The sequence below is a fragment of the Doryrhamphus excisus genome, linkage group LG7 (genome assembly GCF_037039965.1).
Source record: "Doryrhamphus excisus strain RoL-2023G ecotype Guam linkage group LG7, RoL_Dexc_Guam_v1.1, whole genome shotgun sequence".
NCBI lineage: Eukaryota > Metazoa > Chordata > Actinopteri > Syngnathiformes > Syngnathidae > Doryrhamphus > Doryrhamphus excisus.
The window spans coordinates 19,444,328-19,472,307 of NC_136363.1; the positions used below are offsets into that span (position 1 = coordinate 19,444,328).

At 39.2% G+C, this 27,980-nt stretch overlaps 3 protein-coding genes and 1 long non-coding RNA gene across 7 annotated transcripts in view; 1 reads left to right on the top strand and 3 right to left on the bottom strand.

Annotated features, from left to right (window-relative positions):
* The window catches only part of ncoa2 (nuclear receptor coactivator 2), a 62,384-nt gene extending 55,091 nt beyond the window's left edge, over positions 1 to 7,293 (bottom strand). For all 3 annotated transcript variants that reach the window (XM_058059400.2, XM_058059399.2, XM_058059398.2), the window contains exon 1: positions 6,952 to 7,293. The gene's annotated coding sequence lies outside the window, so the exon portion shown is untranslated. The remainder of the gene's footprint in view (positions 1 to 6,951) is intronic.
* A 731-nt stretch (positions 7,294 to 8,024) lies between these two features.
* Positions 8,025 to 24,842, bottom strand: tram1 (translocation associated membrane protein 1). The gene is made up of 13 exons (XM_058060500.2): positions 24,709 to 24,842; positions 19,946 to 20,020; positions 18,283 to 18,685; positions 16,565 to 16,628; positions 14,129 to 14,247; positions 13,927 to 14,043; positions 13,396 to 13,454; positions 13,228 to 13,312; positions 11,373 to 11,443; positions 11,201 to 11,305; positions 10,976 to 11,119; positions 10,701 to 10,852; positions 8,025 to 8,780 (listed from the first exon to the last, which is right to left on the bottom strand). Exons 3-13 carry the CDS (start codon positions 18,403 to 18,405, stop codon positions 8,710 to 8,712), a joined length of 1,110 nt encoding a protein of 369 aa, XP_057916483.1. The 5' UTR covers positions 18,406 to 18,685; positions 19,946 to 20,020; positions 24,709 to 24,842; the 3' UTR covers positions 8,025 to 8,709.
* Positions 19,800 to 25,827, top strand: xkr9 (XK, Kell blood group complex subunit-related family, member 9). The gene is made up of 4 exons (XM_078792352.1): positions 19,800 to 20,034; positions 20,160 to 20,536; positions 21,938 to 22,143; positions 24,277 to 25,827. The coding sequence occupies exons 2-4, from the start codon at positions 20,160 to 20,162 to the stop codon at positions 24,900 to 24,902; spliced, it is 1,209 nt and encodes a 402-aa protein (XP_078648478.1). The 5' UTR covers positions 19,800 to 20,034; the 3' UTR covers positions 24,903 to 25,827.
* A 579-nt stretch (positions 25,828 to 26,406) lies between these two features.
* The window catches only part of LOC131108996 (uncharacterized), a 29,854-nt gene continuing 28,280 nt past the window's right edge, over positions 26,407 to 27,980 (bottom strand). For both annotated transcript variants that reach the window (XR_013627795.1, XR_013627794.1), the window contains 2 exons: positions 26,612 to 26,699; positions 26,407 to 26,510 (listed from right to left, as the gene is read on the bottom strand). This is a non-coding gene — a long non-coding RNA (uncharacterized LOC131108996). The remainder of the gene's footprint in view (positions 26,511 to 26,611; positions 26,700 to 27,980) is intronic.

Here is a 27,980-nt window from a genome sequence, read left to right on the forward strand (position 1 = left end):
TAAACCACGAAACAGAGATCAATAAATAAGCTCAGCTTCTTCCTACTAAACATAATACATTTCTTAGTCATTTTCGTTAAGCATGTTTGAACTCCAACTAAACTGTTACTACAACTACAAATTTAGCCCAATGCTGCTTTTGTCTCCTTATGAATGAAAACAGCAGGGGAACTTTAATCCTCGAAACTGGAAAACACTCCAGACAAGTGCAAGTAATGCATTTGCCGAGTGCGAGTCCATTTTTTTTTTTTTTTTTTTTATCAAGTGCGGAATAGGACATGAGCAGACGGCGCGGTTGGTGTGATTCTAATATCCATAAAGCGAGATGTCATTAGCACAGTATGGGACGAGAACACAGGTCAACTGAGGAGACCCGCCCCCCCTGCAGTGGTGCAAAGAAAATAAAGACGGCAACCATGTTTCAGGTCACCGCAGGAACACGGCTGAGTCAGCAAACAGAGAGCGAGCGAGCAAGCGCTGGTCAGTTTAACCCTCGCAAAGTGCACACAAACCAAACGCCCCGAAACTGAATCCTCACATTCCGACGGGCTTTATAGCAGGAGGGTGAGAAAGGCTGCTGAGCGTACAGCGACAGCGTTACTGCCAGTGTTGTTGTTTATTCCCCCAGATTGGAGTCTATGGACTGACTGATTCTCTTTGCATATTTGTGGACTACTAAATCCTAAAAAGTTCTCGCTCTGGTGCCAGTAGGAAAGGTGCCAACCACATGCTAGCACCCAGTAGCACCGACATGTCGCAGCCAAAGAGGGCGGGGAAACAATTCAGCTTCTCATAACTTAAATGCCACATGTTTTGGAGGGGGGTTTTATGCTAATTAGTTAGCCTTGGGGAGTGGCCAAACAGCTGCGTCTCCCCTGCTTTCCAAAACAGCTGCACAACCCTACCCCCCCCCCCAAATCGGTCATGTGACGTGGCTCTCCTCTGCTCAAATGAAAGCGTCCGCGCGGGCACCTTCTTCGCAGACACAGCAATATCATTTAGCCGCCCGAGATCAATACGCACTTTGCGGTGGGGCTGACCTACATCAGCAGAAGGAGCGCCGTGGCGTTTTTTTTTTTTTAAGAATCGACGGTGCGCCCCCCCCCCGAGTGGAATCGTGCTGGCGACGTGCGGTGTCATGTTGCAGATCCTGCCTTTTAGAAAAACAACTCAAAGAAAAGTAAATCATTGGAACGCTTGACGCACACACACACAGGGAATAACCGGAATCCCCACTCTGTCAAGGACACCTGAAGACTGCCTTTTGCTAATAATCGCCTCATTCATTCAAAGGAGAAGCCGGTTACACAAAAATCCGTACAAATCCTGATACTTCGGACTATCTATGCCCATCCCTCTTTGTCCTAATTGTGAATTATGGTTGCAGTTGCATCAAACGCCAAGAGTACTGGGAGTCGTGCGGCAACCAGATAATGAAGGCCGCATTCACAAATTGGAAGGATCTGTTAGCCGTCCTGGAATTCTAATGACTTCTGGGCCGTCCGGAGATTGGGAGGCCTGAAACGGGTAAAGCAGGGGTCTCAAACACGCGGCCCGTGGGCCAAATGTGGCCCGCAGGACACCAGTTTGAGGCCCCCGCCTTGATATGAGAGTTTAATGTTTTGATATGGATGCTGTATGGTATCATGTACCCAGAAAAAATTATTACGTTCATGTTAAAGGTTAAATAACTTAATAGTTATCCTCCCTATACGTGTGGAAGTGGTAAGTTTTTGGCTATTTAAGTTGAAAGGATGCTGTATGGTATCATGTACCCAGAAAAAAATTATTACGTTCATGTTAAAGGTTAAATAACTTAATAGTTATCCTCCCTATCCGTGTGGAAGTGGTACGTTTTTGGCTATTTAAGTTGAAAGGATGCTGTATGGTATCATGTACCCAGAAAAAAATTATTACGTTCATGTTAAAGGTTAAATAACTGTTAATAGTTATCCTCCCTATCCGTGTGGAAGTGGTACGTTTTTGGCTATTTAAGTTGAAAGGATGCTGTATGGTATCATGTACCCAGAAAAAATTATTAAGTTTGATTCATGCTCATGTTAAAGGTTAAATAACTGTTAACAGTTATCCTCCCTACCCGTGTGGAAGTGGTAACTTTTTGCCTATTTAAGTTTAAAGGAAATAACTTGAAGGCTACCGTTTAGGTCGCTAGCTCTCTAGTTTGCGAGTTAGCATGTGTCTGAAGACCCTGCAGGAGCAGCTAGGAGACCAGAGTTCGATTCCACTCCCGGCCATCTCTGTATGGAGTTAGCATGTTCTACCCGTGCACACAGCAACTTTACACTCAAATATACAAACATGTACCAATATGAATATTAAAAAAACAACTTCTTTCCCATACTGTATTGCATCTGAGGAACGCATACATTTGGGGTGCTGCAATGACGTTAGCCCCTCTCTGGGCTACACACATTATCAAAAGTATAATATACAGATGTATTTACTACACTAAAACATAAGGAATGTTTCCTCCCACATTCCAAAAACATGCTAGGTTAATTAGCGACTCCAAATTGTCCATAGGTATGAATGTGAGTGTGAATGGTTGTTTGTCTATATGTGCCCTGTGATTGGCTGGCGACCAGTTTAGGGTGTATACCCCGCTTTCTTGTCTGAAGACAGCTGGGATAGGCTAGAAAATGAATAGGGTTAGTTAGGTAAGGAAATATGGGTTTGAATCCCCGTTTTGGGCAACTCTGTTCTTCCGGTACATGAAATGCTTTTCTCCGAGTACTCCGGTTTACTCCCACATTCCAACAATACGAATGTTAGATTAATTGGAGTATATCCATGCAACCATAGCAAGGATAAGCGGCATAGAAAACAGATGGATGGAATAATGGACAAAAAGTACACATACTATGCTACTAAAATGGGATTTAGCTTTGTGTGAAGTGTTTTTATTTGAAGTATCTGTACACTTTTCCTGTTAAAAGTAGCCAAGTACTACAAACAAGCTTGTTGTGGTGCCTTTTTGTAATGTTTTGCACACATTATGTGGTACAATTACAGTTTTGCACAATAAAAAGGCTCTCAAAAGTACATTTTATGCTTCTTTTTATGTTCTTTTTAGTTCTTTTTGTTTAAGCCAATAATAATACAGATTTTGTTAAAATCTGTATTATTTTAGGATGGGATCTTAAAGCCTTAATTTGAGGCCTGTGTAGTAAAAAGCACGCTATGAGCACAGATAGACGACACGGCTGATTCGAGGTCAGTTATAACAACACAATGACCGAACGCCTCGGAGCGGGGCTGCAGTAAATAGTCTCACTCCTCCTCTTCCGTGTCAGAGCCCTTGCGGCGTCCCATCAAGCATCCCCGCCTTGCTCCCCCCCCCATGTCTCTACTGTAAAAAGCCCAGCCATTACCCCCTCGGCTCATCCCTCACACCCACCCAGGACCTGTCACACGCCTGTTTCCATGACAACACAAACGCAGAGCCAGCAGGGTGAGGTGCCCGAGCGGATATCAGCGGGGAGGGAGGAGGGGCGGCATCCTGTAGAGAAAAACACTGCGGCCCGTTTGCCACAATAACTGATGGACGGATAAGCTAACGCAATAAGAAGCCGCATGGCAACCGCTGTGTTTGTTTACTGTTAAACAGACGTGATTGGGCCCGCCAATTACTGACCCTCTCTTTCATTATTACTTCAATTGCAACCAACTTGTTGAGCTCCAGTTTAGGTCAACAAGTTGAAATAAGTTGGGCTTGAACGCAACTTCCCAAACATTCCTAAAACTTTGAGCACCTAAACATTGCTTTGGTTTATCATAGGCTTGCTACCAGTGTGATAAAAAAATAAAAAAACAAAAAAACGACAAAGACGGCATTTGCATTGCACATCAGCGCCCCCCAAAGGACTGGAGTCATCTCTAAGCTAGCCGGCTAACTTATTAAACTAAAAACTTCACATTTTTTATGACGTTATAAATAAGCTAAAGCAAACAACTCAGGTACACAAGCTAGCATGTTACCAATAGTGGTTTAAAAACACAGATTGACCCCCCCCCAAAAAAAGAAGTTATAACGTCAAATATTCACAGCACATTTTTGCCTATGTTTTTTTTCCAATTCCAATATGTTAACAGTTTGTCGCGTACACTTTGTCGTCACAAAACGTCTTTGTTAGCAGCCTTAGCTTGAACCAAAAGCCAGCTTTGTCGCCTGTCTATGACATCAAAAGCAGTAAACTATGTAGTTATTTGCCAACTGATACAGTTACAGCACAAGTTTCTGTATTAAAGCTGCAAAATAAATCAAAATTAGGACTGGGCGATATGGACCAAAACTCATATCTCGATATATTTACATTGATATATTTATATATGATATGATTTATATATATGAAATATGCATGCCAAGTTTTATTACAATGTAAACAATCTCATAAATAGAAGATATCTCCGCATCAAATCAGAACAGAAATATAGATATTTTTAAAATAGCAATATATCGCCCAGCTCTACGCAAAATGGAAGCAAAAAAACATCGCAAGTGCCAACATTTGAGTAAAATAGGAGAGAAACAATACTGACTAAGAAATGCACTTAATCTTTCAATAACTTCACGCTTCATATTTTTTTTAAATAATTTTTTAAAATATTTGTAATTTTTATTTTAGAGAACCAATGGGACCAATTGGGTCCAGTGGGTACGTAGTGCAAGTGTACATTATATACACCGTTTAAGAATCATGACTATCAAGTTAGAGCTGCAACAATTAATCGATTAATCAAAAGTTAATCAATCACCCATTTAATCGACAATTTTTTTGGCAATGTATTTTAATAAATATGCAAATACAATCTAATTCAGGCTGTCAAATGTGGATATTTTTTTTTTCTTTGACGTCCATGAAAGCAGACTTATTATCTTTGTGTTTTAGCCATAACAAGATATTCACACGTATCAGCTTTGACTGCGGAAAATAAAACATATGTAAGAATTGTTACTAGGAAGATTGAAGTTGAGTCTGACTTGGCCGCTATTGTGCTAGTCCAGCAAAAGGGGAAAAACACTGGCAGCACATAGAAGAGAACGAGGGTCAGATGATTACAATATCAGTCAGGTGACGCAACAAAGCCTTGTATCACAGGGTAAAGGCCATAGACTATAGCACACAAAGAGCTAGCTCGGTCTCCGCTTATGCTTGCAATGATATTCAACTCAACAGTAGCGGGAATTAACTCTGGAAGGATTTAGTCGGGAGCTGAAATTTGCCAGCCAAGAACTGGAAGCTGCTCCGTTACACACCTGTTGTTTTATTCACCCGGGGGGCCAATGACGCTGCAGTGCTACTCTTAACTGTTGTAGAAAGTACGCGTGCACTTCGATGCAACGCGTGCAGCTGTGCAAAAAAAGCATTGTGTATACGACAGGCAGCGGGTTATCGGCATGTGTTACATTCCCCCTAAGATCAAAACGAGGCCACTTTAACGGGAGTCACCCCCTTGTGCTTCCAAGGACAATGTCGGATTACAATACGGTAAAAAAAATTGACGATGCATTTGGCACTTTTCCGGAGTCAAATTCCCATTAAAACACCTGTTTGTGCGTTGGGATTCGAAAGTTCCCCTTGAAGTGCAATCCCGGGGGCCTCTGTAAACAACAAGGGCACGTCTTTCGAGTTTCTAGTAGTCAAGACAAAATGCCACGAAAGCAAGCGGAGCTACTTTACATCCCCGCAGCTGTACAACATGTCACGTTAGAGCCAGCGCCGGTGATGTGACAGGAGTCCCGCGCGCCGTCAGGTGGGCACAGAAACCGCTCAACTGGTTCTACGGGATGCATTCCTCTTGCATTAGCCGTCCTGGCAATTTGTTGAAACGACACTTTTCTTTATGGGTATGTGTCAGTGAAGTTTGGAATTAGTCGAGCTGTGAAAGCAATGCAAAGCATTTGATTTTTTTTCTTTTTTTGCTTACTTATTCCTGTGAGACACAAATTATTCACAAACAATGATTTTCCTGCAGATTTAAAACTCACACTTGAGGTTCTTAGTGCTAAAAATGTGAATTAAACTACTACTTTTGACTGAACTATATAAAGTATTAAATAAGTATTGAAAAAAAATCAAAACAAATAGTACATAGTACAATAATTGCTTTAAATAATTAATTTTAAACAATTTAATGCATTAAAAGACATTAAAAAAACTAAAAAAAGTACTGCATGCTTTGAATGGGAAAAACCAGTGCCATCTAGTGGACAGATTAAAAACTGACATGCTAACATAAAAGAACTGCATTAAGGTAAATGTGGCATCAAAAATTTCAATTTTAAAACAGGACGTTTTCCAACAAAATTAGTAAATATGTAGCTTTTTGGCTAACAGTGATAGCTATTTTAAAATGTAAACACCCCCCAATAATAATAATACTATAACATTTTATTGACTCAACACAAACTAAATGGCACAAAATGTCCCTCTTCCAAGTTAAAAGTACTTTAAAGTTAATCTCACCTCAAACAATGAAGTAAATCCTAAAAGTAGCCAAAAGACAAAAAAAAACGGGGGAAGCTTAAAAGACAAAATATGAAGAAAAACTGTTGTGACAGGCAATCAAAGTTAGCATCCGGCTAAACAGCTAACATGCTAACTACGTTTATACTGCCCCCCAACTTCGTCCGGTGTTGTCTGGTCGTTCATAAGCATAAAACAACGATTTAAGTACTACTGTGCATTATTTCTTAACAAGTGTTTTATTAAAAATAATGCTTTAACTAGAGACGAGTGTCAGACATTGGAAGAAGCTCGCTGTCTTGACCAGAAAACACTACTGACACCAGCCTAGCCAAGAAGCTAACATAGGCTAACAAGCTAAGCTAAAAGAGCCAAAGTGCCAGACAACCGAGATTGACGATCGAGCACCGCGGGAAGTCAAAAACACAACCCCGGCCACCACACACCATTTCGAGCTACTTACGATTTAACACTCGACTCCTCGCTGTTAGTTTCCGTGTGTCACAGACAAGGCTGACCTTCGCGGCAGTGAAACAACATTTGTGCTGGCTAACAGTGCCGCCGCCATGTTACTCCTTGCTAGTCCGCAAGCCACCGCTGTGAGTGTTTATCTGGCTGGTAGCTGGCTTTTTTTTCTCTCCCCCTTTTTCCTCCCCCACACCAAAGCACATCACTGGGCTCCGGCGAGCAAGCTAGTCCCCGCACGGTCCGCTAGCGACCCCCGCGTAGCTGTCAGGGCTCCGCGGTATTACTCATTATTTGGATTTTGACAGGACGACAATCATGGCGACTTTAGCGGTTAAAAAGTGTGTCGAATCAGCGTTTTAGCAACAAAATGATATATTATCACTATCAATTATGCCTTTAAAGTACATTTTAAGTCATTATGAGCACGTAAGACCATTTTTAGAATATATATATTTTTTTTTAAAATAAAAAACACTGGTCCTAGCTTAAAGTTATATTTTAGTAGAATCTGTTACAACTAAACAGCATTCTTGTTCATTATCGTCCTAGATAATCCTTTGCAAATTTCACTTTACAAATCACATAACACTAATATTGTAAATTAAAAATTAATTAATAAAAATGCTTTATTTAATTTGCTTGTCAATCATTTGTTTAAAAAAATACAAATAAAAACGTGATGGGGAAAATTGTGCAACAGCGCCATCAAGCGACCATATTAGAAACATGTCTTTTTTTGTAAATACACTACAGTAAAAATTATGCTGTTTTAACATAAAAATAATTGAAGTAAATAAATAACATGATTAAGTATTGTGTAGTAAGTACATCCAGTATTTAAAAATTATTCAATACCCCAAATTAGTTTTCTGAGTTGCTTAAAAGGAACATTTTGAGTCAATGGATGTGGTTAACCTAATAATTATAATTTAACTTCAATATGTACATGTTTAAGTTCCAAATAATTAGTTTTGAAGCAATAAATGAACTGACATTACTGTTGCCAAGGCAACTGATCTCACCTTTAGTTTTTGTGGTGCGTTTCATGCCAAGAGAATACCCGACATCAACAGTCAATCTGGTTTATTTGGCACAATCAAAAGAAAATCCATCCATGCTTCGACAACAAATCCCTCTTTTTTTTTGTTTGTTTTTAAGCAATAATAGAAATGCAGCATGTGCTCCTGACCAACTCATCCAGCGGGGAGCCGTTCAATGATGACGAGCGTTCCTGATACTAATGCCACTTTGTGACGACTCATGATTAGAAAAATACTTGCATGTTCTGTTGTTTCAGTGAAGTGGTCTTTCTGCTTTGCTACAATGGAGAGCCAAAGCTACAGTTGGTTTAGATTACGACGGACGTTTGTTAACCCGTACACGGACCAGCTATAAATACACAGAAAGGGGACGATAAATGATAGAGCAGGACATGTGGGGGCGCGTCAAAACAAAAATTTGGAAAATTTTAAAATTACACACCCTGTACAAAACCATCTGTGGCAATAGGCACTTCTTAAATATTTTTTTTTAATACAGTATAGTTTATTCCAGAATTTCTGTTTTCTTTTCCAAAGTAGCGATGCCATCCTCGCCTTCTTAGTTATCTGTGATGTCCGCTGAGTGAAAGCTGAAAATGCATAAATCGATGGTGGCCGAGAAGCGTCTCATCTCATGACGGATACCACCACGGAGGCACAGGGGGTCGGGGGCGGGCGGGCGGGCGGATGAGAGGGAGGAAGGGAGGTTTCTCTTAAGACGACTTCTCCTTTCTTGATCTCGGTGAATCAGCTGCATGGGCGTTGACTCCGTTTACACCATTGGCTGGACAAAGAACACGAGGTTACATAACTTGGTAACGCAGTCACGCTTATCTCTCGCCGTGAGCATGTGACCACGTTCAAAGCATCATTGGGGAAAATAGGTTGTTAATGAAGTGGTGTGCTGGTAAGAAGTGGGACAAAGTACACTTTAGACTGAATTATATTGAATTGAGCTATTGTATTGCTAACTACTTTCTTAATAATTATAGATTAAATGTACATTCAATTTTAATAATGTTTATTATTTTTACAATATATTACTATTAGGGGATGTCCGAAATGCCGATATTGTCCAACTCTGAATTTTTGATACCGATATGTGTAATCGTTTTTCATGATCGGGGAAAAATCTGATACGATATTGCATTTTTATGTCGATATTGGGCCTATAATTATCAGTACCGATAAATATCGTACATCCCTAAGTGGCGGAACTCCCAACAAGCTTTTCAACCTATTGCAAATCGCAGTACGTCATTACTTAAACAGTCTGACTTACCAAGAACACTAAAATCATCACACAGCAACTTAACACCCAAAAGGTAGACGGGAAATATACAATATGCAAGTACCAATGCGAGTTTGAATTTCAACCAATGAAAATAATTTCATTGGTTATCACTGCCAGGACGCTGTAATCGTACCTCTGCTCGCCAGAGGGAGGCTGACATAATTGCAGCGCTACAAGTTGCTATGTGATGATTGTTTTTTTTTTACAATATATTATTATTATTATTATTAGGGATGTCCGAAATGCCAAAATTGTCCAACTCTGAATTTTCAATACCAATATTGAACCTAGAATTATCAGTACTGATAAATATCAAACATCCCTTATTATCATATATTATATCATGTATGTAATGCTATGGGTCCACTGAATTATGTGATTGCCGCGTAGTGGCGGAACTCCCAACGAGCTTATGAACCTATTGAAAATCGCAGGACATCATTACTTAAACAGTCTGACTTACCAAGAACACTAAAATCATCACACAGCAACTTAACAACCAAAAGGTAGACGGGAAATATACAAAATAAGTACCAATGAGAGTTTGAATTTCAAGAATTTCATTGGCTATCGCTGCCAGGACGCTGTAATCGTGCCTCTGTCCACCAGAGGGAGGCTGACATAATCGCAGCGCTACAAGTTGCTGTGTGATGATTGTTATTTTTACAATATATTATTATTATTATTATTATTAGGGATGTTTGAAATGCCAAAATTGTCCAACTATGAATTTAATACCGATATTAGGCCTATAATTATCAGTACAGATAAATATCAAACATCCCTAATTATCATATATCATATCATGTATGTAATGCTATGGGTCCACTGAATTATGTGATTGCCGCGTAGTGGCGGAACTCCCAACGAGCTTATGAACCTATTGAAAATCGCAGGACATCATTACTTAAACAGTCTGACTTACCAAGAACACTAAAATCATCACACAGCAACTTAACACCCAAAAGGTAGACGGGAATTATACAAAATAAGTACCAATGAGAGTTTGAATTTCAAGAATTTCATTGGTTATCGCTGCCAGGACGCTGTAATCGTGCCTCTGTCCTCCAGAGGGAGGCTGACATAATCGCAGCGCTACAAGTTGCTGTGTGATGATTGTGTTTTTTACAATATATTATTATTATTATTAGGGATGATGTCTGAATGCTAAAATTGTTCAACTCTGAATTTTCAATACCGATATGTGTAATTGTTTTTCATGATCAAGTAAAAATCTGATACTGATATTGGGTGTATTAATTATCAGTACCGATAAATATCGAACATCCCTAATTATCATATATATTATCATGTATGTTATATATACATACAACTTTTTAAAGCAATTACAAGCTATATATTTTAATAATAATTTTTTTTTTTTAATCAACTGTTTGATGTACTACTTACCTTTATCTTTCTTTGATTTGCTCTTGGAGGGAACTTGTTTCTTTTTCAAGGTCTGAGCATGAGAGGTCTCCCTCCACCGGCGCAGCTGGAAGTTGATAAATTTCCACATCATGAAGGCCTGAGTCAGGCACACGGCGGCCAGGACGGTTATCCTGGAGGGGCGGGGGAGCGAAAACCGATAAGGAAGAAGGGAGTTTTAGTGTTCATTTTGATACAAAAAGGGTCCTTGATAGTGGATTTCATAATTCGGCTCTGTTCCGGGATCACGTACTTACCTCACAAAAAGAATATTAAAGTTTCCGGCGGCCAAATCAAAGCCTTGATTCTCTGCGTTGGTGAGGCCGAAACCCACAGTGAGAACGGACAAGGACAGGGTGAGCAGCCGTCCCACGACAAACAGCACTGCCCATACGGTGAAACTGAAAGATGAGAGCATAAATGAATGGCCCCCAGGCCACCACTTTGGACACATCTTTTAAGAACTTCAAAAGTGATCTCACCCCATTTGTCTGTTCTCATTACTGAAATAGACCAGGCGGGAAACGTGGAAGAGAAGCTCCACAAAGTAGTGCAGCACCAGCAGGACCAGGCCCAGGCGGTTCAGACTGCATGGAAGTAGAAATAACGTTACGTAAAATGCAAAAAAAAAGTTCTTGCTTTCCAGACTCTTACTTGAGTACGTAGGCGCCTGCGATGTGGACCAGGTAGAGGAAGATGTACACAAGCTGGCGTGGAATGTCCTCCTACACAGTAAACACAAACGACAAAATATTTACACAACAAGGCCTAGAATGGAGACGCAGGGAAAGCTGGGATTCTTTGGAAACAATGCTGCGGAACCAAGGAAGTGCGACAGGAAACAGCAGCAGACTCCAAGACGTCATCTCGGTCTTCGCCCACATATAAAGTAACCTTATGAGAGTCCCAAGTCATAGTTATATATTGTACTCTTAATATTTTTTATCACTTTCATTCATTATATGTATTTGGAATCGTTTTCTGCATGTAACATTATTACATTTTTGGCTTTCCGGAACAGAGTCAGTGAGAACTGTAGCCCTTTCCTAATCATGCTATGAGGGAACTCCCAACAAGCTTGTCAACCTATTGGAAATCGCAGGAGGTCATTTACTTAAACAGTCTGACTTTCCAAGAACACTAAAATCATCACACAGCAACTTAACACCCAAAAACACACAAAAGTTCGACAGGAAATATACAAGGCAAGTACCAATACGAGTTTGAATTTCGCTGCCGGGGCGCTGTAATTGTGCCTCTGTCTACCAGAGGGAGACTGATATAATTGCAGCGCTACAAGTTGCTGTGTGATGATTTTAGCGTTCTTTTTTTTAAGCTTGTGATTTGTTCCTATGCAATTTTATGATGTGGATATGTGTGGTTTATAGTCCAATGCGTCTGAAATTACAGTCATTGAGTTCTTATTAGGAAAAATGTATTCAGTTAGGATACGTTTTAGTTTGAGTCGGACCTTTTGGAACACATGAATGACTCTAACAAAGGTTCCACTGTAGATAGATGGTGAAATTTGTGAGTAAGAAATGTTTCAGGAACAAACAATTACTCATGGCGGCCCGCCACTAATACATTAGGACCGCCACAGATCAAATTTGGCAAAAAAAAAAAAACATGTGGCCAAGATCAGAAGACTCTCCTGACACCTCTCCTAGCCAAACCCTGAACTGGAGTTCTTCTTTTCACTCACTTTTGACTTTGGTCTGTCTTCCTGTCACTCACTCACTCCTATAATAAAAAGGACAACTCACATTTGTCTAGTCTAGTACTGGTCACTTTTGTCATTTCATCAACCTGTCAAGTATTTTGATTTGTTTAAAATGAGACGGATCACATCCAACAAAAGGAAATAAGAAACTCCAGCAGTTCAAGTCAACACTTTTTCTAAAAGAATACCATGTAAAAATGGCCTTAAATTGAATATTTCTGTATTTAGAACACAGAAAACCTGTTTACAACCTTCTGAATGTGCTTTTTTAACATTATTAGAGCCCCCTAAATATGAATTAACACCCCTATAGTCACCTCTACAATCATATTACACATAAGAGAAAAAAAGGCCACTTAAGACATAAATAAGACACAATATAGACTCACATGTTAGCTTTCATAGAGTTCCTTGTGTCATGAATGTAACATCACTGACACCTAGTGACCAGTGTAGAACACTACATATGTCTTTGAATGCCTCATACTTCTATTGTAGTTAATTTTGCCACTTTTGTGCTTGAAAATGCATACATTTGGCATAAAAAACACAATTAACAGAGTGGTTAGCGCGCAGGCCACACAGCTAGGAGCCCCGAGTTCGATTCCACCCCCGGCCATCTATGTGTGGAGTTTGCATGTTCTCTCTCCGGGTACTCCGGTTTCCACCCACATTCCAAAAACATGCTAGGTTAAGCTACACACAGTAAGAGGCGGATTATCCGATACAGCTCTCCCATTGGATCTCATCTGACTGTGTGGGTGTGCCCCATGTTGTGGCCGTTACCTTTTTTGTCTTCTGGAAGTAGAGCTCAGGGAGGGCGTGAAGCCAGTAGCCAATCTGACAGATGTAGTAGAACTTCATCTGGAGCCTGGGGCGATGAGAAGAATGAAGAAGACTTTTGTTTTGTTTTTTTTTTTACATGTGTGTGTGTGTGTACATGCGACGACTTACGGCATCAGCGTGTGGGGGTAACCTTCCCACAGGGAGACTGGGTTGGACAGGAAGTTCTCCTATGACATGGACATGTTTATTTTTTTTATTATCATCACACAGCAACTTAACACCCAAAATGCCGCATTATGGCGCGTAGTGGCGGAACTCCCAACGAGCTTATCAACCTATTGGAAATCACCGGACGTCATTTACTTAAACAGCCTGACTTACCAAGAACACTAAAATCATCACACAGCAACTTAACAACGAAAATGTAGACTGGAAATATACAAGGCAAGTACCAATGCGATTTGAATTTCAAGAATTGCATTGGTTATCGCTGCCGGGACACTGTAATCGTACCTCTGTCCACCAGAGGGAGGCACGTTTATTTTTATTTTCAGGTTCAATTTCTTCCCTGCCTGTTTGAATTCTTGTGAGCAGCTGTCAAATAAATTATAATTCTATTTCATGCTTGGAAGTCAGTAATTAGTGTAATAATAGTACCGGGCTTGTATAGAAAGGTGAATGAGGAAGTGTAGTACTCACAGACAGCAGGATGCTAGCGCCCCAACCGAAGGAGAACAAGTAGAAAGCGCTGAGCTGACCCGACTCGTTGAACTTGCTGTGTTTGGTTTTGGAGAAATGCTTCTTTCTGTTGATTTTCTGTGCCAAAGAGCAATTAGCAAACAATGCGGATTAGCAGAATAAATAAAGCACTCATGAAATGTGTGTGTGAGGTGTGACTTACATCCAGCACGTACTCCTGGATGATGGCGTGCATGATGATGGCCACCAGCATGTAGAAAAAGATGGTGGCTAAATCTTTGAAACCGTGGTGGAAGTGGTTCACGGCCGTTTCTTCTGGACCTTGGATGACACACTGATTATAGTCAGGTCGTCACAGGAAGTGGTCGTTTCTGTACAGCTATATTTTATTCATACAACATGAGGCTGGTATTGATATGTCAGGGGTGTCCAAAGTGCTTCTCAGGGGCCATTTGAGGCCAGTTACTGTTTTTTTATTGGCCCGTGGGGCAAGAATATTTTTTTTTAGCAAAAATCAGAAAAAAAATTCACAAGATATTTTGACAAAAAAGGTTATTTTATACAAGAATTACATCATATTATGAGGAAAAATAATATGCTTTCATTTTTGTAGCATTTTAAAGTTGGAATATTATGAAAGTTGTCATTTTTGGAAAATTAGGTTGAGGAAAAAGTTACAAAAATAAAGTCCAAATATTATGGGGCTAAAGTCATTACTATGAGAAGAATATTTACATTAACAAAATTGAAATAACAGAAAAAACTGCTGTATTTTTTATGACAATAAAGTAAAAATATTGCCAATAAAGTTGTATCCTACCAAGAAAAAAAGCTGCAATTTTACAAGTGTAACATTGTCATATTATGAAGAAAAAGTATGTAATTTTTGTTGCATAAAGTTGGAATATTTGGAAAATAGGTCACAATAATAAAGTCAAAATATTATGGTCAAAATAATAAAGTCAAAATATTATGGCGATAAAGTCATTACTACAAATAGAAAATTTACATGAACTAAACTAAGGTTGAGGAAAAAGTTACAAGAATAAAGTCCAAATATTATGGGGCTAAAGTCATTACTATGAGAAGAATATTTACATTAACAAAATTGAAATAACACAGAAAAAACTGCTGTATTTTTTATGACAATAAAGTAAAAATATTGCCAATAAAGTTGTATCCTACCAAGAAAAAAAGCTGCAATTTTACAAGTGTAACATTGTCATATTATGAAGAAAAATTATGTCATATTTGTTGCATAAAGTTGGAATATTTGGAAAATAGGTCACAACAATAAAGTCAAAATATTATGGTCAAAATAATAAAGTCAAAATATTATGGCGATAAAGTCATTACTATAAATAGAAAATTTACATGAACTAAACTAAGGTTGAGGAAAAAGTTACAAGAATAAAGTCCAAATATTATGGGGCTAAAGTCATTACTATGAGAAGAATATTTACATTAACAAAATTGAAATAAAACAGAAAAAACTGCTGTATTTTTTATGACAATAAAGTAAAAATATTGCCAATAAAGTTGTATCCTACCAAGAAAAAAAGCTGCAATTTTACAAGTGTAACATTGTCATATTATGAAGAAAAATTATGTCATATTTGTTGCATAAAGTTGGAATATTTGGAAAATAGGTCACAATAATAAAGTCAAAATATTATGGTGATAAAGTTGTTACTACAAAAAGAAAACTTACATGAACTAAAATAAGTTGAGGAAAAAGTTACAAAAATAAAGTCCAAATATTATGGGGCTAAAGTCATAACTATGAGAAGAATATTTACATTAACAAAATTGAAATAACTACTGTATTTTTATGACAAAGTAAAAACATTGCCAATTATTATGAGGAAAATTTATGTCATTTTTGTTGCATAAAGTTGGAATATTTGGAAAAGTAGGTCACAATAATAAAGTCTAAATATTATAGTGATAAAGTCATTACTACAAAAAGAAGATTTACATGAACTAAATTGAAATAACGGAAAAATGTGCAACATTTTTACAAGAATAATGTCAAAATATTGAAAATAAAGTCATAATTTTAGAGTATCATCATATTCTGAGGAAAAATAATGCCTGTGGTGAAAATGACAGAAAAGTTGTAATATTATAAGCAATAAACAAAACCAGATTAGGTTAATTGGCGAATCTAAATTGTCCATAATCATAAATGTGAGTGTGAATGGTTGTTTATATGTGATTGGCTGGCGACCAGCTGTTTAATTACACGTTTAATTCTTTATTTTTCCTACTCTGATTTTAGGTTTTTGGTTGGTTTAGGCCCAACTCCAGTCTCACATGTGAGGCTGTATTGAAAAAAAAAGCCATCTAAACGTTACACAATGACGCTTTTGTATCAGTTTAGAAAGCTCTGCGTGAGAATCACAAGGGCACTTTCCGCACAGTCTGTATATTTAAATGTCTCATTAGGTAGAATCTGTAAATAAGTTACAGAGATGGCGGAAGCCTCCCTGATAGGACTCGAAAATACTCTCTCAGTTGTCGAAAAGTTGGCACAGGACTTGTTGACCTTGAAACAAGCCGTACTCGTGATACGACTCGGGCCAAAAATGTGCAACCTCACCACAAGAGTATGAAGACGAGGTGAAAAATTGCTTACCGTTTGTAGAGATGGTGACGTTGTACTGGACCGTGATGAACAATACCGCAAACTTCGATGTGACCTGTGAATGTGAATATGCAAGATAAAAACATTACATTATTTCTAATACATCATACTTTAGACCCCAATAATTCACAATACTGTGTCAGAATATGTTGCTGCAACCTAGTACTTATATGTTTGCAGTTCATACTACTACTCCTGAAGGCAGCGGTGTGCAATGTACAGCCTGAGGGTTATTTGCGGTGCCAAAACTAGTTTTTTGTAACCTTGTGGTATATTTTACTTTAACTTTAAAGGGGGCCTATGATGCTTTTCACGCTTTTCCGACCTATACTTTTAGTTAGAATGTCGTATTTTTGTGTTAAACAATGCAAAAGTTTCAGATAATGAAATTTGCGTATTTGGAAGTGAGACATGAAAAAAGTTTGGGATGGCTCAAAATGCTCGGTTTCAAGGGGGTGTTGCAAAACTGTTCCTTTGTGATGTCACAGAGGGGCTGGGCTTTATTATGGCTGTATGGTTGCAAGTTCAGGGAGAAGTAATCGCAACAAGAGAAATATATTTTAATACATCAACGACATTTCACAAGGGACAGTTTTTGATGAAAATGATCGTGAAATATGAAACCTAATTTTCAATTTTTTTGTTTCTCATGTTATAACTTTTATCCGACAATATTTCAACGTTAAGCAATTTTTTTCCTCTTAATATTATGACTGTAGTCTTTAATATTTCATCTATATTCTAGAAAAAATATTCCCATACCCATTTTTGCTGTTTTTTTTTTATTTTCTTGATTAATGGTATTTTCGGATGTGCTGAGGGCAAAAAAAACACGATGCCATTGCTTAATATATAAATCAAATAATACAAATAAATCTAATCAAATCCATTTTTTTGCGTATTTATTTAATTAAAACTATGATTAATATTAAAATGTCTTCCCTGTGTTTACATGTTTCTCTAAAAGTTAAAAAAAATAGACTTTTTTAATGACTTACGGGCATTAAATATTCAAAAGTGACACAAATGAGCGAGAACTGTTACGGTGATGCGTTCAGTGAGCTTGTTTAATTTGAAAAAACCAAAACAGGAAGTAGACTTTTATTGCGACAGACGGCGCTGCGTTTCAGAGGATGTTTTCGAATTAAAACAATGGCGTTTAAATTTTATATATTGTTACTAATGAGGGGAATTACGTGTTATTTGGCTATTTTGTTCTGTTTAGCTAAGGAAAAAAAGGGGGGTAAAAGTTGGGGTTCGTGTGGCGTCAGGCTGACTGATGGCAGCCTCGGATTGCCACGTAACACATCCAATGTTCCATGTAAAGTACTTAAACCGAGGATGGCTCGATTAATAATCACTTATATCGATTAGTTGTAATTAACCAGCATTTTATTCATTCTATTAAACTGTGCTGCGAGAAAGAGAACTTTTGTTGGCGATTTGATGTGCGGACTCGAAGCGTACCCAAAGGGGAAGTACTGAAAAATACTTTTAACACTTTTTTTGTAGATTTAAAATAAATATAACAATGTAGTATTTCAATTTGGGAAAGTTTGTAAGGAGGAAGTAGCGCGAAAAAAAGGGAGCAGTAAGCCATGCCACATAGCTAGCTGGCTGGCGAAAAGAGAGTAGCTTCACCGCTGGACCTCCACACCAGCCGTACATTAGAAAAATTATAAGCCATTAAACATGTGGATAGTATTTACCTCAAACATCAAGCCGAGAAGAAACACCATAGCAACGCAGGAAACAATATCTGCATGGTTCTGGATCACAAACTCATGGCTCATCATCGGCGGGCTCTTGTTGCTCTTCTTTCGGATCCCCATGTCGGCACGAGTCGGTGCTAGGTTCAGGGAAATTGGACTTGTTTTCTTTAAGGTGAATTTATCCTTCTATATATGAGCGTCTGAGGTTCCCTCCTGTTTCCGAGAAGCACAACCAGGGCCAGGCGGCGATTAAATGGCGTGTCACTCTTCTGCTTTAGTGGGAGGGTCCACGGAAGAGTGGGGAGCTGAGTTCAGACAACGACACGTTTCGTGGGGAAACACAGGAAACTGCTGGCATGCTCTGTCGCCACCTGGAGGATTGGAGTGTATTTGCAGGTTCCTGTTGTGGGGAAAGCACATTTAAATAAATACATCAAATTGAGGGGTTCGATACTACGACTACTACGACTATTATTATTAATGACAGTGAAGCATAACAATCCTAACAATAATTGTATTAAATAATTATAAATAATATAAAATCATAATAATAATAAATAATTAGAAATCATATAAAATATTAATATTATTTCTATAAAATAATTATAATTATAAATAATAAAATAAATAAATAATTGTGTAAATTAAAGCAAATTACATTAATAAATAACAATAATCAAATTTAGTAAAAAAAATAAAATAAATAAATAATAATTAATTAATTTAATTATAAATAAAAAAATAATTTAGCAAAATTAATTTTAATTACATTCATTCATTCATTCTCTACCACTTTTTTCCTCACGACAAACAACCATTCACACTCACATTCATACCTCTGGACAATTTGGAGTCGCCAATTAACCTAGCATGTTTTTGGAATGTGGGAGGAAACCGGAGTACCCGGAGAACCCGGAGAAAACCCACGCATGCACGGGGAGAACATGCTAACCACTCGACTGCCGCACCACCCTAATTACATTTTAATTTAATGTTCTTCGTGATAATTTGGCCATTAATTCAACTGAAAAAAGATGCATGATAATGCTAAAGATGGGAATATTATAATATTTTCATAATTCAACACGTCTGCAAAATCACTGATAATTCATTCCCTTCCTCACAATGACTCTCTCATAAAACAGGGAATGGTTTCGCCCTAGGGTGAAAGAAATGAAACAAGGAAACAACAATATATAAATATCAGGAAACAACAGGAAATCAATAATAAATCAAGAAACGGTGGCGTGAATGCCAACAGAAAATAATAATACATACATACTAACTAAAGTGAATGATGAATGGTGAATGTATGCAAGGATAAATGACAACAATGTGATCGTACTGTCTCTTAATCTGCTTGAGTTAATAATTGTCATAATTCCACTCCGAGTATTGACATGGCACCATGTGATCATGTGATTTCTGCTAAAGTCACTCCTACAGTGAGCACCGTAAACCCTGAGAAAACGATGACACACACACACACACACACCTAAAATGTACACGTCACACCCATCTCCTTACATTCACATTCACCTAAACTAAAACATTTGCCAAACTCACCCATTCATAATAACGATAAAGAAAACAGGAGCGGGTCACATGACGACACTTTGCCCAGGTAATGCATGCATGTGCATGTGTATTATGTAATAACCTCTGTTCTCAGCGTCGCTGTGGTGGCGCCTGACATAAGCGGTGAGGTAGCGGACAGAAGAAGGTCGTGCAATGCCTGAAACATAAAAGGTGAGTTACCGTTTAAAAAGTTGTCTTTCTTCCATTCTACTACTTTTATCAGACTCCACATAATAAAAAGTTCTGCATTATATCTGCATTATTTATTTTTTTGTTACATGGCTACATGAATGAAGATGGTTTGGAACTACTGCAATCCAGGAGAGAAGCACCCCCCCTTTGTTGCAGCTCAAAATAGACTGCTTCAAAACATGGAGTATACTAAACTACGTTGGTTGCTAACAATCGGTGGACTACTCTTGTACATTGTGGACATCGGGACAGATGTAGCGCTCGCCCTGAAGTACGTGCTGGACGGGCGTTATATATTGTCAGCACTCACTTTGGGGTTTGTTCTGGTTGGGATGCTCGTGACTCAGATTTTCAGCTACGCCTGGTACAAGGATGATATCAATGATGTATTCATAAACCCGCAAGGAATATCGACAATATCAGGAATATCCAAAAGTGGGATTGCTGTCTTCCATCTCTGTGGAGCGGGTATTTTTACCAGGTAAATTTATTACTATTTGTACTAGGTTGTATTTGTTAAAATATCACAGTAGTTACGTAGGGGAGTGTCGGTACTGTATGGTATTCTAACAATGCTTGGATTATGCAAACCGGTAGAACCACACTGAGGTTCCACGTTTTCTCTCATATTGTCCGATGCCATTGTTTGCGCATAGTTAAAAAAAACCCTGATCAAGTACAGACTGAATCTTAGGGTAGTTTAAAGGTTTCGACTACGAGTTCAGATAAGGGCATGCCCACCACACCTTGGTGTCCTCTTGGTGGAGCTGGAGGAGGACACCAAAACCGGGGACCGGGAAGTCTGGGCTTCCCAACTGGGACGGCTGCCCCCATGATATTGTTGCCCTGGCTATATGTTTTGATGAGATATCCATTCATACCCTACAGCAGGGGTCTCAAACTAAATTTACACTGACACTGGGGGCCACTGGAGATAGGGTCTGGGCGAGGCTGGGCCGTATCAGGTTCCCCCCCCCAAAAAACGCATTTATTAAAAACAGAAAAGCCAAAAACTTACCACTTCCGCACGGATAGGGAGGATAACTATTAACAGTTATTTAACCTTTAACATGAACATTAATCAAAGTAATATTTTTTTCTGGGTACATGATACCATACAGCATCCATATCAAACATTAAACTTTCATATCAAGGCGGGGGCCACAAACTAGTGTCCTGCGGGCCACATTTGGCCCACGGGCCGCGTGTTTGAGACCCATGCGCAAAATGCTATTTAATGGGTTGAATACATCGATCATTTTTGCATTCATAAACCTTGAGATACGGCGGCACGGCGGTCATGTGGTTAGCGCGCAGACCTCACAGCTCGGAGACCAGGGTTCAATTCCACCCTCGGCCATCTCATCCACCTAAACGGTACTCTTCAAGTTATTTCCTTTAAACTTAAAAAAGCCAAAAACTTACCACTTCCACACGGATAGGGAGGATAACTATTAACAGTTATTTAACATTTAACATGAACATGAATCAAACGTAATAATTTTTTCTGGGTACATGATACCATATACAGCATCCATATCAAACTTGCGCGGGCCACACTAACGTTAAACTTTCATATCAAGGCGGGGGCCTCAAACTAGTGTCCTGCGGGCCACATTTGGCCCACGTGTTTGAGACCCCTGCCCCGCAGGGACGTTACACCCTTCATCGGTCCCTCAATGTCACCCTGTACCTTTAGCAGAGAAACAGTGGTCTCTAATTTCATGGGTACGGAATATGGGGGTCAGAATCATAAAACTGAATAAAACATAGAGAAAAAGTCTGGGTTTCCCCCCGAGGCTTCCTCCCGGTTGGACGTGCCCCCGTCTCGTATCTGTGATCAATATGATACCAAGTATTCATATTTTACTCCTGTTTTTAGGTACTACCACCTTCTCAAAAATGGATTCTGTGTGGTTTGGACCGATTCCAAAGAGGAATCGACAAAGGAGGTACACCATCGTCTGTTTTGCCAAGCCACTGACCTCAGCATGCTCAAACTGTTTGAGGCTTTTTTGGAGAGCGCCCCCCAACTCCTACTCCAGATCTACATAGCGCTGCACCAATGCGACGTCTCCATCATGCAGTGTAGGTGTCAGAGATGACGTCATGTCTTACAGTTTTTGTCATAAAGGTGTTGTAGGACTGAGATTATTCTTGGTCACAGGACTACCTCTAGAGGGTCTCATCTTGGAACTTTGTTCTTATGGTTTCACATTCCCTATGTCTTGTTCTTGTCTCCATTTCTAAAAAGTATCATCTTTCTTAGTAGACAAAGTCTTTCTTGCGCCTAAGAATGGTCTTAACTTGACTTGGTGGTCTTGTTGTTGACTCTGTCTCAACTGGAAAGTCACTATAATGACTTGGAAGACCTAAAAGTCTTGGTCTTGATGCGGTCTCAACTACTCATAGGCTTGGTCTTGACTGGGTCTTAACTTCTCAAAAACTTGACTTGGTGTCATGTTCCCTTAGTCTTGTTCTTGGGTCTGTCTCAACTGGAAAGTCACTATAATGACTTGGAAGACCTAAAAGTCTTGGTCTTGATGTGGTCTCAACTACTTGGAAGCTTGGTCTTGACTGGGTCTTAACTCCTCAAAAACTTGACTTGGTGTCATGTTTCTTTAGTCTTGTTCTTGACTCTGTCTCAACTGGAAAGTCACTATGATGACTTAGAAGACCTAAAAGTCTTGGTCTTGATGTGGTCTACTACTTGGAGGCTTGGTCTTGACTGGGTCTTAACTCCTCAAAAACTTGACTTGATGTCATGTTCCCTTAGTCTTGTTGTTGACTCTGTCTCAACTGAAAAGTCACTACGATGACTTGGAAGACCTAAAAGTCTTGGTCTTGATGTGGTCTCAACTACTCGGAGGCTTGGTCTTGACTGGGTCTTAACTCCTCAAAAACTTGACTTGATGTCATGTTCCCTTAGACTTGTTCTTGACTCTGTCTCAACTGGAAAGTCACTATGATGACTTGGAAGACCTAAAAGTCTTGGTCTTGATGTGGTCTCAACTACTCATAGGCTTGGTCTTGACTGGGTCTTAACTTCTCAAAAACTTGACTTGGTGTCATGTTCCCTTAGTCTTGTTCTTGGGTCTGTCTCAACTGGAAAGTCACTATAATGACTTGGAAGACCTAAAAGTCTTGGTCTTGATGTGGTCTCAACTACTCATAGGCTTGGTCTTGACTGGGTTGTAACTTCTCAAAAACTTGACTTGGTGTCATGTTCCCTTAGACTTGTTCTTGACTCTGTCTCAACTGGAAAGTCACTATAATGACTTGGAAGACCTAAAAGTCTTGGTCTTGATGTGGTCTCAACTACTTGGAAGCATGGTCTTGACTGGGTCTTAACTCCTCAAAAACTAGACTTGGTGTCATGTTCCCTTAGACTTGTTCTTGACTCTGTCTCAACTGAAAAGTCACTCGGATGACTTGGAAGACGTCAAAGTCTTGGTCTTGATGTGGTCTCAATTACTCGGAGGCTTGGTCTTGACTGGGTCTTAACTCCTCAAAAGCTTGACTTGATGTCATGTTCCCTTAGACTTGTTCTTGACTCTGTCTCAACTGGAAAGTCACTATGATGACTTGGAAGACCTAAAAGTCTTGGTCTTGATGTGGTCTCAACTACTCATAGGCTTGGTCTTGACTGGGTCTTAACTTCTCAAAAACTTGACTTGGTGTCATGTTCCCTTAGTCTTGTTCTTGGGTCTGTCTCAACTGGAAAGTCACTATAATGACTTGGAAGACCTAAAAGTCTTGGTCTTGATGTGGTCTCAACTACTTGGAAGCTTGGTCTTGACTGGGTCTTAACTCCTCAAAAACTTGACTTGGTGTCATGTTCCTTTGTTGTTGTTCTTGTTCTTGATTCTGTCTTAACTGAAAAGTCACTCGGATGACTTGGAAGACCTAAAAGTCTTGGTCTCAAATACCCAGAGTCTTGGTCTTCACTGAATCTTCTGACACTCATGCAAAGTCACTGCCTTGACTTTGAAGACTTCAAGGTCTTGATGTGGTCTTAACTCCTCAGCCTTGTTCCTGATTTGGTCTTAACACCCCCAATTGACATGGTCTTAAAACGTCAGTCTTAGTTTTTACTAGTCTTAACACCCCAGGGTCTCGATCGGGACTTGGTCTACAAGTGTCCGTCTCATCAAGTGTAACACAATTGATAGTTGTTATCAACAACAAACATCTATGAAGGTTCTGTGTGCTGTCTTTCAGATTTGTCTATGGTCCTATCCTGTTTTAACATCTCCTGGGCCCTGGTGGACTACCGGCGCTGCCTGCGAAGGTCCCTCCCTCAGGTCAGGGAGATGCCCTCTGGACTCCCCACCGCGATTTACCTGCTCTACAAGCTCTGCACCATCAGCAGCCACGTCCTCAGCTACAGCCTCCTCCTGATGCTCAGCCCTTATAGCGTGATGGCCTTGGCCGTTTTATGGCTGCTTGGGACTACGTGGTCACACCTGCTTCAAACCAACTTCTGCTCAAGTAGAAGTCTTGAGGTGCTGTACCGGGCCGTGGTGGGGTTCATCCTCATGTTCACCTTCTTTAACGTGAAAGGTCAGAGCACCAGAGCATCCATGATAGTCTATTATTTTCTCTACTCTGTTATCAACATGACAACACCGATACTATTGGTTTTGTTGATACCTGAGATGCAGACGGCCATGTTCTTTCTCGCCATCACCGGGGTCATTTTTGGAGGCTCCTTGCTCGGGTTGGTGTTTTTACTCTTGTACTACCTCTACCTGCACCCCAGGGAGAAGAATCGTGAGGCTGATGAGGTGGACGGACTGAAAAAGGAAGCAGAGACGGGGAGGATAAGACACTTTTTGCAGCCTTGATGCGCATTGAGGAACTGTCATAAATATATAATATGTTAGTTATGTCATATGCTGAGGTTTACAGTATATTATTATGAATGATGATGTGAAGTACAACATATCATACTATGTGTAGTACTTTATTCAATATACATTACATATGGTATGTAGTCCATATTTATTGAATAATAGTCTGCTGCTTAGCCCAATATTCTCCTCCATTCATATGTAAATTGTAATGGTAATGGTTTTATTTCATTTAAACATGCATCAGATTACAATTGAACGCATCACATAATCAGTTCACAGTTCCACATGTCCAAAAGGAGTAGGAAGAAGCAAAGCTTAATAAATCCTACCCCTCCATTTGGTACTTTTACAATCAGTAACTGTTACATTTGTTCACTTCCTGCTTTCCTAATATTACAATTACAATTGAATATTACAGATTACAATTGAATGCATCACATAATCAGTTCACAGTTCCACATGTCCAAAAGGAGTAGGAAGAAGCAAAGCTTATTAAATCCTACCCCTCCATCTAGTACTTTTACAATTAGTAACTCTTACATTTGTTCACTTCCTGCTTTCCTAATATAGTTAAAAAAATTTTTTTAATTTTTATTATTTTAATTTTTTAATTTTATTTTAAAAAATACACACGTTAAAGGTGCAATGTTTTTTTGGCTTTGAAATGCATCCAAGTTTCATAATATCAGCATTTATGGATTTATAGTCGAAATGTTCAACTGTTAAAAACAGCTTTGCACTGTATTTTAGTGCGCTGTAATGCCCCCATTCTCCACAAAGCGGCGGTATTGTCAATGTTATTGTACTTGACAGTTTAAGAGACCATATTGCCTTATTCAATACTGTCAGATGGAAATGAAACACAATGTTTATTATTGTGACGATACCTTGTAGCTGGGTAAATAAATACCTTTATTACTGCATCAAGACTTTTAGAATAACCATAAAAGGACACAGCACCTATAAGAGGAAACTAAATCCTCTTCTGTGCTTTCTTTGGTCCAGGACAAATGCAGCGTTAGCTTGCCAAAAGAGCTTTTATTGGGGCGAAGATACATGTGTCCCATGCTCCATAATGGACAATTTTGGCTGTGACTCACCTGAAAAGTCACGATGCAACGAGAGATGGAACAAGTGGAGTGAAGCAAGCAAAAGAGTAACTCTGGCGTCTTTTCTGGCACAGAGAGCGTAATAGCCGCTAATCTCTTTCTCTGATCTTCACCCCCAGAAGGAGTCGTCATCCTCTGACAGTGAAAGATTTATCTCCACTGTGGTATAAAGATCCTCGTTCTGCACAAGCAAGGACACGAGAACGGCAATGTTAAAGTGCGTACACATTTAAAAACATATCACTTCAGTGTGCTCGTGACCTATGACCTCTCCGTAAGCATCACTATACCATACTTTCCTTTGGGGTGGGCCGTCCACACTAGAAATACAGAGTCAGTCGGTTTTTCATTAAAGCTTCAAAGTGCATGGAAGCCATGATTAATGAAGGTCTGTAATGCTGCATGTCTTTAATTACCACACTGCAGCCCTGCACCTTAGCTGCATTAGCAATGACCTGTGTTCAACTTCCATTCACTGGCACAGAATTCCCTGAATTGGGAGGGGGAAAAAAAAAAAAAAAGGGATTGAGGCACCATATTTGCAATGGTATGGCAGCGTTAACGTTTCTTTAATCATGGGGCATTGCTCACCGGATAAATGAGTTCAGGCAGGGACAGATGAGAGAGTGGGCTGGAGTGTGGCATTGCGTTACTCACAAGGAAGACCTCATCCATCCAGCTGTCAACAACAGTGAAAAAGTTAGTAACTAAAAACGTCAAAATTTGACACTAAAAGTCAAAAGAAAACCAATCTGAGCTCCATGAGCATCTAAATTAAAAATGTGATGATAAACATAGAACCAGAAATCGATCCTGCTATAAAAGTTCATTCATTTTCTACCGCTTATCCTCACAAGGGTCACGGTAGGGGTGCTGGAGCCTATCCCAGCTGTCTTCAAGCGAGAGGCTGGGTACACCCTGGACTGGTCGCCAGCCAATCACAGGGCACATATAGACAAACAACCATTCACACTCACATTCATACCTATGGACAATTTGGAGTCGCTAATTAACCTAGCATGTTTTTGGAATGTGGGAGAAAACATTCCTTAACATTAATTAAACTTTCATTAAACTTTATTTGATGAGCCCAGAGAGGGGCTAACGTCATTGCAGCACCTCAATGAATGCGTCGCTCAGATGCAATACAGTATGGGAAAATTTTTAAGGAGTTGTTTTTTTTTTAAATACTCATATTGGTACATGTTTGTATATTTCAGTGTGAAGTTGCTGTATGATGACTTTAGTGACTGTTATATTGTTATATACAATATAACAATATTTTTATACACTATACTGTTATATACGATCACGGGGCACATATAGACAAACAACCATTCACACTCACATTCATACCTATGGACAATTTGGAGTCGCTAATTAACCTAGCATGTTTTTGGAATGTGGGAGAAAACATTCCTTAACATTCATTAAACTTTCAGACCGTTTTAGTGTCGTAAATACATATGCATTTTATACTTTTGATGATGTGTGTCTTTATTTGAGGAGCCCAGAGAGGGGCTAACGTCATTGCAGCACCCCAATGAATGCGTTGCTCAGATGCAATACAGTATAGGAAAACTTTTAAGGAGTTGGTTTTTTTTTTAATACTCATATTGGTACATGTTTGTATATTTCAGTGTGAAGTTGCTGTATGATGACTTTAGTGACTGTTATATTGTTATATACAATCACGGGGCACATATAGACAAACAACCATTCACACTCACATTCATACCTATGGACAATTTGGAGTCGCTAATTAACCTAGCATGTTTTTGGAGGTTTTTCAAGGTGGTATAAGTGCATTTTATAAGAACTCGGCACGCACCTCTCCAATTAAAATACATGCTCTGCAGCAACCAGAAGTGAAAAGTCATCTCGCCATGGAGTGTGAAGGTGAAATTAATATAAAACAATCTAAAGTCTTTATTTTGCTCAAGCTGCTGCACCTCCCATG

Bases quoted from the DNA above. Each gene is read 5' to 3' on its own strand.
- xkr9 (XM_078792352.1), top strand. From the start codon at position 20,160: ATGGTTTGGAACTACTGCAATCCAGGAGAGAAGCACCCCCCCTTTGTT. The intron at 20,537-21,937 runs GTAAATTTATTA...TCCTGTTTTTAG, and splicing joins GGAGCGGGTATTTTTACCAG to GTACTACCACCTTCTCAAAA. The intron at 22,144-24,276 runs GTAGGTGTCAGA...GCTGTCTTTCAG, and splicing joins CGACGTCTCCATCATGCAGT to ATTTGTCTATGGTCCTATCC.
- tram1 (XM_058060500.2), bottom strand. From the start codon at position 18,405: ATGGGGATCCGAAAGAAGAGCAACAAGAGCCCGCCGATGATGAGCCAT. The intron at 13,455-13,926 runs GTGAGTACTACA...TCCATGTCATAG, and splicing joins GCGCTAGCATCCTGCTGTCT to GAGAACTTCCTGTCCAACCC. The intron at 8,781-10,700 runs GTAAGTAGTACA...TTCTTTGTCCAG, and splicing joins CAAATCAAAGAAAGATAAAG to CCAATGGTGTAAACGGAGTC.